Source organism: Apteryx rowi, unplaced genomic scaffold (genome assembly GCF_003343035.1).
Source record: "Apteryx rowi isolate R43461 unplaced genomic scaffold, aptRow1 scaffold_597, whole genome shotgun sequence".
NCBI lineage: Eukaryota > Metazoa > Chordata > Aves > Apterygiformes > Apterygidae > Apteryx > Apteryx rowi.
The window spans coordinates 403598-417210 of record NW_020450868.1 but is presented as its reverse complement, the minus strand read 5'-3'; the positions used below and the strand labels follow the sequence as shown (position 1 = coordinate 417210).

At 40.6% G+C, this 13613-nt stretch overlaps 1 protein-coding gene across 2 annotated transcripts in view; it reads left to right on the top strand.

Annotated features, from left to right (window-relative positions):
- KAT6A (lysine acetyltransferase 6A) overlaps positions 1 to 13138 on the top strand; it is a 49500-nt gene extending 36362 nt beyond the window's left edge. The window contains exons 15-18 of one of the 2 annotated variants that reach the window (XM_026082894.1): positions 475 to 685; positions 1717 to 2403; positions 3241 to 3553; positions 7958 to 13138. In XM_026082894.1, the coding sequence (XP_025938679.1) occupies positions 475 to 685; positions 1717 to 2403; positions 3241 to 3553; positions 7958 to 10545 (3799 nt within the window). In that variant the 3' untranslated portion in view covers positions 10546 to 13138. Of the gene's footprint in view, positions 1 to 474; positions 686 to 1640; positions 2404 to 3240; positions 3554 to 7957 lie in introns of those variants that run through there. The other variant, XM_026082893.1, reaches the window with a different exon arrangement.
- Positions 13139 to 13613: the final 475 nt, after the last annotated feature.

The following is a 13613-nucleotide window of genomic DNA, read 5'->3' as shown; positions in this document are numbered from 1 at the left end:
CTGAATAAAACACACTGGATAGTGGGAATGTAACTTTTTAAAGCATTTCTTTCACTGTCATTCAGACTCTGCATGTCTCATGTAACTGATGTTTGGCATCCTTCACTTTAGATTGTCTCTCTGTTTCCCAGGTGGCATACCCCCTGTCCATTTAACATATAACAAAACCGATAGTCTGCAGCTGAATGTTATCTATGTAAGGATAACGGCTTCACCATTAGCAAGAAATGGAAAGAATTTTAGTAGCATTTTCTCAGTTTTAAGATGCCTTATCTGTTGGTCTGAAGATATTGCAGATTGTAGAATCTTAATGAGCTGTCCCAGTCTTTTTGTCCGCTCTGAAGTTATTCATGCAGCACTGCTTGAGAGTAAACAGATAATTTTTTTTCTGTCATATTTTGTTTAATATCCGTTTCACATGATAACATGTATAGCGTATAGCCTACTGTTGATCAGTGTGTTATTACTGTTTAGATTTGTGATCATTCGTCGGGAGAAACTCATCCAGGAACATATGGCGAAGCTTAGAACTAATGTCCGACCCATAGATGTGGATGCAGAATGTCTGCGTTGGACACCTGTTATAGTTTCCAACTCAGTTGTCTCTGAAGATGAAGAAGAGGAGACGGAGGATGGGGAAAATGAAGAGCAACAACAGCAGAAAGAAAAAGATCCAGAGGCCAGTGTAAGAGTGATTCTGTTACTCTTATGTGACATATAGTTTACATTCAGTGCTCTTATGCTTTCACAGACAATGCTAACAAAATTTTGAATGGGAAGCTTGGGCATGTTGTATAATCATAAAAAGCATTGCAGTCATGATTAGTATATGCATCTTTATAATTTCAGATGAGAAACTAAAAATAGGAAAATCGGTGAAGCAATATCTGGAGGAAGGTTCAAGTCTGTCTGTCTTTACTGTTGCTGAAAAGAGTAATAGGCTTCTTCCATCTCTAATGCTTTTTTCAATGTAAAAAGAAAACAAAAAAGCAAGCAAACAAAACCAAAGAACCCCTGCAGTCAAGCAACCTTTGACTCTCATCAAATTATTGAAATGGGATTAGGTTTGAAAGCACACAATTGTTCCATAAGTGACAAGTAGCATAAGTAAAAATTAATCAACTAAATGCTTAACATTTTTGCACCAAAAACTTTTGCTATGTGTTTTCACCAAGCCAGTAATAGCTTTTATCCTAAATCACTSTATGCAGAGCAGTGAAAATTCCTGAAATACAGGCTGCTATTCCTGAAGGGCTGCACACTCACATCAGGTGATAAGAACTGACTAGACTACTGTTTCTGAGAGGCAAGTTGTGCACTGTCACTGTATTTAAATTAAATGAATCATGCATTGTTACCAAAAGTAGCTTTGAAAATCTCTTACCTTGCTTTTTCTTGAAAATAACACAAATACTGTGTTTGGATGTAGCAAGGTGATGTTTGCATTCCAGCAGACCACTGGATGGCTGTTACTGACTGAGATCACTTGTCAGGAAGCTAATTGAGATACATTATCACTTGAGAGGTGAAGGAGTTGCAGTTGGCACTATTAGAATCTCATAAGGTCAATTCATTTGTCATCATTCTTGTTAAACTTTTCTGAGTGCATTTGTTTTCTAATTTCATTCCTTTTTGCTCAGAAGCTTCTGCTGAATAGAATTCAGGATGGATACTTAAACAGGAAGTGTGAAACCTATTTGTTTTTATTTAAATCAGATGGTAAAATCTGTATCATGGGAGAAGAAAGAGCAAGAGCCTTATTCTCCTACAGAGAATGAAAAAAAGCCAGACATTGTTGCTCCAGCCAATTCTACACGGCCAAACAAGCACATTCTTCCTCTGGATAGTCTTCCTGCAAACAGTCAGCCATCACGAAGAGGTCGATGGAGCCGCAAGGGCAAAAAACTGCGGGAGCCCTTTTGTGAGAAGGAACCAAAATTGCCCGTTGAGGAGAAGACAGCAGTTCCCAGTGGACGTTGCAGCGAATGTGAGGAAAAGTCAGCAGCCTCACGAGGCCGGTGCAGCGAATGTGAGGAGAAGTCAGCAGCCTTACAGGGAAGATGTGGTGAATGTGAGGAGAAATCTCCAGTCCCAAGGAGCCGGTATGCTGAAGATGAGGAAAAATCTGTGGTTTCCCAGGGGCAGTATGGCAAAGGTGAAAAATCTGCAATGCCCCGTCGGCGGTACAGTGAAGGTATGGAAAGGTGGAGAGGGCAGTTGAAAAAGAACACTGAGCCACTGAAGCGCAGATTCTCAGAAAACTGCGACAGATTACCCCGCCGCTACAGCGACAGCACGCCTCTGAGGTGTTCTAGTGAAAGTAGTGAAGAGGAGGAAGATGAGCCTGTGAGTCCTCGATCAAACTCTCCACCAGTTCTCACAAAGCCAACATTAAAACGAAAGGTGTGTGCTTTCTTTTTTCTTTTTTTTTTCTTTTTTCTTTTGTCTCTGACTATATTATGCAGTCTGTTTTCTCAATATGTTGATGCTATCTTGAGGGTCAGTGCAGCTCATGAAATGTGTATTAAGTGTACAAGTAGCATCTGCACTTTTTTTTTTTTTTTTTTCCTTTCCAGAAAAGTCTGCAGGACTATTTTCTCTAGAGAAACAATGGTATAGTGGCTGGAGAGTATTTTCTGCTATTTGTGCTTTTGATTTTTCTCACCTCAGATGTTAAAGATGTATTCAGTCACACCAAATAAAAACAGCTAAGTCCTACTTGTAAAAGAAGCTTTTGAAACACAAACATTACCTAAACAACTGAAATCATGGCATGAAGGTTTTGGAATGATTTACCTTGGAGACGTGAATTCTATAAACATGACCAAGAAAATCCTCTCTTCATGGGATGCTGCGATAAAAAGTTATCTTCTGTATCATCTTTGCAGCTCATTGTAAACTGTTCATATCTGTGTTGTAATGACTGTGACCTGATGGGTTATTAAGCTTCAGCTGTTTAAATGCGTTCTACCATTACGCTGATGCCAATCTACTGATCTTGAGTACTTGCTACTAATTTAGTGAGACCACTAAAATGAGTGGTCTTGCATTGTACTTGACATCTGTCTAACTGAAGGCAGGAGCTGGTCAGTGTTTTCTGTGAATCCTGRATTCCAGAAGGGACCTTTCTGGTTCTGTTTAGTGTTCAACTCTGTAGCTCATGTTTTCTGTTTAGCAGTGTTTTATTTCAACTACTCATAATAAAAATGAAAAGTCTTTTCTCCCACCTTCCCCTTTCAGAAACCAATTCTTCATCGGAAGAGGCGAGTCCGCAAGCGTAAGCACCACAACAGCAGTGTTGTCACTGAAACGATCTCTGAGACCACAGAAGTACTGGATGAACCATTTGAGGACTCAGACTCTGAACGACCAATGCCCCGATTAGAGCCTACCTTTGAGATTGAGGAGGAGGAAGAGGAGGAAGAAGAGGAGGAGGAGAACGAACTTTTGCCTAGTGGATACTTTCGGCACTTACCCCCACAAGACACCCTCAGGCGCAGACCTTCTTCTAAGAGGAAGTCCAAAGATGAGGAGGAGTCTGATGACACTAATGGTATGTTTGATGGTATGCAGTTGAAAGCTCGATACAGATAAGGGTGTGTCAGTGTCAGATGATGATAGCTGATGATGGAAGAAGTTGTTTACCTTGCTTTGTAACTTCCAGCCAAAATATAGGGTTAGGCATAAATTACCAGTCAAACCAGCCTAAAATATTCCGAAGTCTCATGAAAACATGGTGCTTGTGTTTAACTATCTCAGCACCAATGAACTGATAACAGGTCATTTTCAGCTTCAACTTTTCCAGTGGAATTGATGTCTGTGATTGTGGAAAAGGTTATGCAACAGGGTCACTTTACAGAAATAAAGCAGAAACAAATTAAAGAGCCCTCAGATTCTCCCAACAAAGACAAAGAGAAATAACAAATGATCTGTTTTGGGATACTGTTCTTCATCAAATTGCATGTCCCTCCTCTCAACTTCTCATATCTCCTTAAAATCCTCTGAATCTTCAATTCATAAAATAACCAGTTCCAACCAAATATTTTTATTTATTTTGCATCTTCAATGCACTCTAAACGTCTGTCTTTTAGATATTGCATTAGTTATCTTCCTTATTTTGTTATTGCTCAATACATCATGTTCCCAAGAGAACTTCTTGATGGCCTACGTAGTGCAAGGCAAGCGGCCAAATGAAAAGGGAACTGTATAAGAAAGATGTATGGTGTTCTTATCCCACTATAAATGATCGTTACTGGAACTAACTCATTAATTTATGGCTTTCAACTGGCCTTTGGTTAGCAGAAGAGAATTTTTCTCTAAAGGTACTTAAATACTGAAAATAGCAATGAGATTATAGTCACTTGTACTATTCATTTAGCAACAGTTAACCCTAAATCCTTATAATAAAATATAACTGTTTAAATTGAGTGCAAACACATGTTAATGCAGCATTAAGTTTGCTGCTCAGTGGAAATTTGTCCCCAGTCAACACATACTGTGTTTCTGTTAATTCTATTTGGATCAGATTAYTCCAGCACCATTAATAAGACTATACAGTTGGAAGAAGACCTGTTAGATAAATGTTTTTCAATCTTTTTGTGTTCTGAATATTTTCTGGTGGAGATGCAGATCCCTTTAGAGATTTCACACACACACATTGCCTTATAAAATACAACGGTATTTAAGCAGTGTTTTTTAACGATCTTTTGAAGGTTACAAATAGTCCATAATCCCCAGGGGTCATGCATGATATTTGGAAAACCACTATTTTAAGTTGCACCCATTATAAACTACAGTGATAAATTTCTTGCTCACCTGCTTTATAAATACTTTACTTTCTTACTCTCGCCTTGTAATTCAGTGCTTCCTATTCTCTAGTGTCACTTCACTCGCTGTTTTTCCTGAACTTCTACAAATTTGTCACTAACACTAAGGTAACAAGGTGCCAGTAATAAGCCTGCTGTTCTAGGATATTTCTGCTTCTCGAATCATATGGTATCTGTATGCTTTTTATGCCTTTGGCACAGATGCCTTTACACAAATATAGTAAAACTGCACTGATCTTAAAGAAAATAGAATGTATTTTATCTAAACAGATGTTAGCGGATGAGGATAATGATTTAGTCATTGTAAATAGCTTATTGCTGGCCATTTTGAATAAAGAATTAAGCTGTTGTGGGGGGAGTGTTCACTGCTTTGTGACAATTCACAAATATATTGTTGCAGTCACTTATACTTGGTTCAAATTTAGAATATTTTAGTCATAACTACAAGAGTTAGCAGTGTTTATGGGAAGCTTAGATTCTTGGAAAGTTTTACTTTTTTTTTTTTTAAACATTCTGACTAAGGGTGGTTTGGCTTAGATTTTCTATGAGAACTTCATCTCTGGTTAAGGCAATGTGTGGAAGTTGTTTTTATAAATTCTTTGAGATGTAACATTGCAGTCTCTGAAATCTGGTGTCTGATCAGAATTTGAATTGGTTCTGATTGCTATTGGGGCCAAAGTGAGAGTGGATAGTGTGGTGTTGTGATTTGAGGTCAATATTTTAAAAGGATTTGGCATTCTGAAGACAGAATGTGTTATATGCTGTGGAAAATAAATAAGCCTTGTCTCCCTATATTCTCCTAATTCTGTGCAATTTGGTTACTGTTGCATGGGAGAAGGTGAAGCTCTTTAATAGGCTGGACCACATTATTTTGGTTTTCCTGGTTCTACCTGTAAGTTTTACTCCAAATGTGAAAACTGTGAGGATTTTCTTTCCAAGTTTATCTGCATACTCTTTTAGCTAAGTCATCTGAATGAGCATGTGTGTATCTCAACATCCTTGAAAACAAGGTGGATGAAACTTTGAGTGGTCTTAAAATCCATATTCCTTTGCAAGGACAGAGTCAAGTGCATATGATAAAAAATATTGCATTATTGTAAGGGGAGCCTGCCATGATAAGATCACTGACTTTTGTTTTTGTATTCTTAAAAATATTATATCCTTGACAGGGCAGATAAAAGCATAGGATCTTTACCAAGGAGATACTAAAGGCTAATCCTCTGTAGTAGATTGGAAATGTGAAAGAAGGGGTTAAGTGTTAATGCTTTAACAAATTCTGTGAAGGTAATGTTTTCTTCTGCCTGCCCAATGATATTATGGCTTTGGCAGATACTTTTTTTAATTCATGTTCCAAATATTTGTTTTATGGATGACTTCAAGGGATTGTTGAACTCTGAACTCAGTGTTTGTTTTGAATTCTTTTCTTTAATACCCAGAATTTTTGCAAGATGCTTATGGTCAGAGGTATTTAGAGTAACTGCCTGTCTGAACTTCTTGGACCTAATATATGGTGTATTTCTAGCTTAAAATAACAGCATTTCAATGGAAATACCTTTTTTTTAAGTGACTAACTGTGGATGAACATGCTCCTAAGAATGTTGAGTAACTTCTGACAACCCAGAACACTGTTAACATCCCGTTCACTTCACAGACTTGAGCAAAGGGCAAGAGTAACTCAGCTGACCTTTGAGCAGTTTGTAAGAAGTGTTTGTGGGCTACTTGGAGCATATATTATTCAGTTTTACCTTGGTTAAATTATTTGCATAAGTGCGCATTTACAACAGCTCTTMTTACATTAATGCTTGGGAATTGTATAGCATGGAACTGGCAACATTTTTCATGATGGTAGGAAGGGCAGAAATGTGACTATATCTGCTCTGAATTTGGGGGGAAATTTGATCTTATATCCATATAGTGGGATGACCCAGCTACCTGCTCGCCCATTACCCTGACACTGGTCCTGGTTTAAACAGTTGGAGGGCTGATTTGTGACTCAGTAAAAAGTCAAGAGATGGTTATTTACTTAATCACAGAATCCCAGAATGGTTGAGGTTGGAAGGGACCTCTGGAGATTGTCTAAGTCCAACCCCCCCCCTGCGCAAGCAGGGTCACCTAGAGCATGTTGCACAGGATTGTGTCCAGGAGGATTTTGAATATCTCCAGAGAAGGAGACTCCACAACCTCTCTGGGCAACCTGTTCCAGTACTCTGTCACCCTCACAGTAAAGAAGTTTTTCCTCATATTCAGATGGAACTGTCTGTGTTTCAGTTTGTGCCCATTGCCTCTTGTCCTGTCTCTGGGCACCACTGAAATTAGTCTGGCCCCATCCTCTTGACACCCTCCCTTTAGATATTTGTATACATTGATAAGATCCCCTCTCAGCCTTCTCTTCTCCAGGCTGAACAGGCCCTGCGCTCTCAGCCTTTCCTCATAGGGGAGATGCTCCAGTCCCCTAATCRTCTTCGTAGCCCTYCGCTGGACTCTCTCCAGTAGTTCCACGTCTCTCTTGTACTGGGGAGCCCAGAACTGGACACAGTAGTGCAGATGTGGCCTCACCAGGGCTGAGTAGAGGGCAAGGATCACCTCCCTCAACCTGCTGGCAGCACTCTTCCTAATGCAGCCCAGGATACTGTTGGCCTTAGTCACAAGGGCACATTGCTGGCTCATGGTTAACTTGGTGTCCACCAGGACTCCCAGGTCCTTCTCCGCASAGCTGCTTTCCAGCAGGTCAACCAACCTGTACTGGTGCTTGGAGGTATTTCCTCCCTAGGTGCAGGATACCACTAGAACATTTTCATTTGTGAGCATATTGTATAAATAACGCTTGCATTGGGTGGCGAGTCTTTCTAGGACTTTGTCATGCAGCCTAGCATTTAATTTGGATTGTTTATTAAAAGCTCAAAGCTCTGACCATGCAAAACCTGGAAAGCAGTGTTGTTCTTTGAAAATGTAATGTGTAATGTGATTGCTAATGAGCAGACCTTGATCTTTCTTGTTACCCTTTGCAATATTTCTCTAAGCTATTGTTGGTACATGAAGTTGGTAAACATGATGGGATGTTTGGGAAAGCTTCCATGAATGCTCAGGTAAAATAAAATATTTGAACGGTGTCTTTCCATTTGTGTTTTCAGGCACCCCAACCTTGAAACCATTATCTGTGCTGAGAAAATGTGAAGCAAAGGATTCTTCACTGGAACCAGATACTTCTACACCCATGAAAAAGAAAAAGGGATGGCCAAAAGGCAAAAGCCGAAAACCAATCCACTGGAAGAAAAGACCTGGTCGAAAACCAGGTTTTAAACTGAACCGGGAGAAAGTGACACCATCTGTTCAGGGTGAGGGAGTTGATGCAGTGGTAGTTAGCTCAAAAACAGGGCGTAAGCTCAAAATTTCAGATACAGAGGAAAGTGTTGAGCAGAAAGAAGAGTTGCCCCTTATTGAGGAAAGGAAAGATGATGATGTGAATATGGAAGCAGAAGAGGTGGGAGAGGGGGAAGAGGAAGATACAACCAGCAGTGAAGTAAGGGCAGTTTCTCCTGTGGACAGCAGCAGCAGTCCAGCGCCAGAAGTTAAAGAGCCTGAAATAGAGGAGGAAGTAGAGGAGAAGCCACGGGTTTTAGAAGAGCAAAGGCAATCAGAAGAAGAACAGCAAGAACTAGAAGAACCTGAGCATGACCATGAGGAAGAAGAAGAAGTTGCAGTAGTGACTAATCAAAACGAAGACCATGATGCTGATGATGAAGATGATGGTCATCTGGAGTCTCTGAAGAAGAAAGAATTGGAGGAACAGCCTGTGAGAGAAGGGGTGAAGGAGGAGCCTGATGTGCAAGAGTGTTTTTTAGAAACAAGCATATCAAGCAGTAGAGAGGATGCAAAAGGAAAAGATGAAGCAGAGGCAGATTCTGAGGAAGAGCAGGCTTCCAATGAGACATCAGTGGGCTCAGAGCATGTCCCTGGGTCTGAAGATGATCACGAAGAAGAGCAAAGTAATAAAGAAGGGTTAATTGAATTAAAGGAAGAAGAGGAGATTCCTCACAGTGAACTAGATCTAGAAACTGTTCAAGCAGTCCAGTCCTTGACACAGGAGGAGAGCAATGAGCATGATGTAGCTTACCAGGACTGTGAAGAAACTCTTGCAGCTTGTCAGACTCTGCAGAGTTACACCCAGACTGAGGAAGATCCTCAGATATCAATGGTTGAAGATTGCCAGGCCTCAGAACACAACAGTCCAATATCCTCTGTTCAGTCCCACCCCAGCCAGTCTGTGCGTTCTGTCAGCAGCCCAAATGTGCCTGCTCTGGAGAGCAGTTACACCCAGATAAGTCCTGAACAAGGATCCCTGTCCGCACCCTCTATGCAGAACATGGAGACCAGCCCCATGATGGATGTGCCTTCTGTATCAGACCACTCTCAGCAGGTGGTGGATAGTGGCTTCAGTGACCTTGGTAGCATTGAGAGCACCACAGAGAATTATGAAAACCCCAGCAGTTATGACTCCACTATGGGAGGCAGCATTTGTGGAAATAACTCTTCCCAGAGCAGCTGTTCCTACGGGGGATTGTCGTCTTCTAGCAGCCTCACTCAGAACAGTTGTGTTGTCACTCAGCAAATGGCAAACATTGGCAACAGTTGCAGCATGATGCAGCAAAGCAGCGTCCAGCCTGCAGCAAACTGCAATATCAAGTCACCTCAGAGCTGTGTGGTGGAAAGGCCTCCTAGTAACCAGCAACCAACAACACAGCCACAACAGCAACAGCCTCAATCACAGCAGCCGCAGCCCCCACCTCCACCTCAGCAGCAACCTCCACTGTCTCAGTGTAGCATGAACAACAGCTTCACTCCAGCACCTATGATCATGGAAATACCTGAATCCGGAAGCACTGGTAACATAAGTATCTATGAGAGGATTCCAGGGGATTTTGGGGCTGGGAGCTATTCACAACCATCAGCCACATTCAGTTTAGCCAAGTTACAGCAGCTGACAAACACCATTATGGACCCTCATGCCATGCCTTATAGCCATTCTCCTGCTGTGACTTCCTATGCAACCAGTGTTTCGCTGTCCAACACAGGATTAGCTCAGCTAGCTCCCTCTCATCCATTAGCTGGGACACCACAAGCACAAGCCACCATGACACCCCCACCAAACTTGGCATCCACCACCATGAACCTCACGTCACCTCTGCTTCAGTGTAATATGTCTGCTACCAATATCGGTATTCCACATACGCAGAGGTTGCAGGGGCAAATGCCAGTCAAAGGGCATATTTCCATTCGCTCTAAATCAGCACCACTGCCCTCTGCAACTGCGCACCAGCAGCAGCTCTATGGCCGCAGCCCACCTGCAGTTGCCATGCAGGCTGGCCCTCGTACATTAGCTGTTCAACGGGGTATGAACATGGGAGTCAACCTAATGCCAACCACCCCTTACAATGTTAATTCCATGAATATGAACACCCTGAATGCCATGAACAGCTACAGAATGACACAGCCCATGATGAACAGCAGTTACCATAGTAACCCTGCCTACATGAACCAGACAGCACAGTATCCTATGCAGATGCAGATGGGAATGATGGGGAGCCAGGCCTATACCCAGCAGCCTATGCAGCCAAATCCTCATGGAAACATGATGTACACTGGCCCCTCCCATCACAGCTACATGAATGCTGCTGGGGTGCCCAAGCAGTCTCTCAATGGACCGTACATGAGAAGATGAGCAAGATGAACTTGCAACCTAAAAACTTAAATATATATAAATAAAGGAACCTTTTATACTGACGAACCAGAGAAAATGGACCTTTTTCCAGTTAAAATATTGCTGTAGATTTAGAGGGATTTTCTTTGGTTTATTTTATTTTTTAGGAAGCCTGGTCTTTGTTTTTGTTTTTTGTTTTGGGTTTTTGTTTTCTTCACAATCCTGAACCATTTTACAGCTAAAATCATTTACAAATGTTTTTTAGGGGGAAAACATGCACAAAATCTTTTCATAATTTAAAAGAGCCTTACTTTGACCACTTGGACATAATATGTGCAACAGTGAAATCATCTTTCTAAATTTTTTTTCAAATGTATGTTCTTCTCCCTCTCCTGTGCCCCTCTGTAAGCAGTTCCGAGTGCTGCAGTCATGTAAAATGTCTGAAATCTCAAAGGGTAACAACCCTTCCCTCTAAACCCCACCTAGCATTTTCTACTTCTAGCAGGAGGCACTTATTGGGAGACTCAGAAGGGGACACGGAGGATAAATGAAGCTCTTTATTTCTGCAAGTCAGGAAATTTTTTTCATTATTAACTTTCCCTGACTTCCTCACCCTCAGTAAAATTTGGAGTTATATGTAAACAATAAATTCTATTCACACTGGTGTTTTTGTAGATGAATTAATTGAAATAGTCTGTATGTTTCATTCTGAAAATATAATGTAACTTTTAAATGATCCCATTCACCACTCAGAAATGCASACGTGCGTGCACACATGCACACGTGCATGTGCACACGCACACACACACATTCTGTCACTGAACTAGTAGAAGCATCTCCGGAGAGAGCTGTTTATATCCCTCATGCAGTCATGAGGAGGATAAGGTGGTTACTGTCTATTATGACAAGAAAATGGCTGCAGGCTCTTGTTTTGGTGAGCTGCAAGTCAGCCATAACTCTGAAATCCCAAAYTCTGTTTTAGTATGTACTTTGAAAAGCTGAGGGTCTTGGTTCTGAGCCTTGGAGTCAGGCTGAGCTCAAGAGCAGCTGTTTCCAGTGGTCTGCCTCTTAACATCTTTACTTGCCTGTTCTTGGAAGATGAACTGTATGTTTTAAGTGACTTGAGAGGAAACCTGTGGTGTCCTTGTCACTCTTCCATTCCTGGTGTGTGGTAGGAAATTGCTGAACATGCCGCTTTATGGAGGAGTCAGTGTTGTTAAGCAGATACTTCCCTGATTCTTCAGCTGTGTTTGACACCATTCTATAGGGATAGCCACACTTTTGAGCTAGTGTGGGAAATGAAGGGAATCAGCCCGTTTTACAGGAATGAAATGGTCTGAACACCACAGTAGGATGCAGGCAGCAGGATTTTGCCGTTTATTACTGCATAATCCAGTTCATTCTTTTTTTGTCTATGCTGCTCTGTGATAGAGACAGTACCTGCTGGCATGTCACCCAATACAAAAAGGGAAAGCATTATTCACCCTTTAATGTAAAGTTCTTTTTTGTTGTTGTTGTTGTTGTTGTTGTTGTATATGAAGTAGAAATACAGACACATTAATAAGACTAATTTCTTTTGTTTTTAAACCAAAAGAATCCAAATGAAAGCTGGGGTTTCTTCAGATGCACTAAAATGGACTTTCCTCCAATAACTGCTAACCATAAAAAGCAGAATACAAAGGACTTCCACTTTTTATTTCTCTTTGGTTTTTGAGCATGTACAAGGCTGTGTAGGACCCCATTTCTCTGTATATACAATTCCAGTTCCAAATCACCCATGTAGAAAGCGCACTGTGCTGCCCTCTCCTTTCTAGATCTTCAGCTGTGTTGCTGCTTCCTGGTCTCTGGAGGGGGGTGCGGGCTGGGGTAGGGGTCTGAGATGGGAGGAGAAGCTGTTGAAATGAGGGCCGTGAATTTAGTTTGTTTGCTGTTTGGTTTGGTTTGGTTTTGTATTTTTTTTTTTTTTAATCAATTGGGCAGCTCCCTTTTCCACAAGCCTTTGTGACTGTAGAACTATTGTAGAAAAAAAGTTCTTTTCTATATATAAAAAGAAATTATCCAACGCAGTAATATTGGTACCTACCATTTTTTCACTTCTGTTTAAAAAAAAAAATGTATTTTTAGCAAGATAACTTGGGTAATCTTCTAAAAGAAATTAAAAAAAACTCACTGTTAGTGACTTTGATGCCTTTTAAAATAAGAGCTTTTTCATTTCATTCCATCTTTAAAATTTTTTATCTTTGTTGTAGAATATTAAAAACTATTTTAAGAAAGATAAAAATTCTCTTTAAAGAGATCTCTAGAGTGTGTGAATAGGAGCTCCAGATGCCTCTAAAAGCCGCATGTACAAATGAAGCTGAGTCTATTCCTGTCTGTTTATATTTGCTTTTCCTGTTTTGTAACCTCTTTGTACTTTGTTCATGGTGACTTGTAAGCTAAGGGGAAGGGGTGCCTAGATGCCTTTGTAATTCTCCATGTCATGCGCTCCTGGCCAGATGGTCTCCCTTCCTCTCCTTGTATGTAATATCACTTTTTTTTCCCTTTCTAGCAAGTACTTTCAAAAGAACTCTGTACATTTTAACATAAAAAATAAATTATGTTGAGCCATTTTGGATGTCTGTTGTGCATGAGGATTTTTTTCTTTCATTTGAGCACTGAACTCTTCCACTGATATTTGGGCCTAGGTATATGATTTCCTGTGTGTCTTTTGATCTGGAAGAGAGGTGGTACTTGGAATTTAGGTGCACGGTCTCTGATGATGTTAATTTTTGATTTACAGTTTCCACTCAGAGATAGATTAAAAAAAAGAAAAAAAGCACTTGGAAGGCTTCTCCAGAAATCTTTAGTTTTAAATTCTTCTCTGCAGGGTCAGCCAAAAGCTTAAGCTAAATGTGTTAGCTGTTTTTCATCACCATTTGTTTGTAAAATCATCTTTAGAGTTTTGACTTGTGCACTAAAAAAATCTCAAAGTATATTTTAAGCTTTTTCTCCCCTTCTGGTTTCAAATTGCTTTTTGATCTTAACAGTTAGCTCTTTGAATAGGAGAACTAGAATTTTTACACAGCAAAGTTACCCTGCAGCTTTAAGGC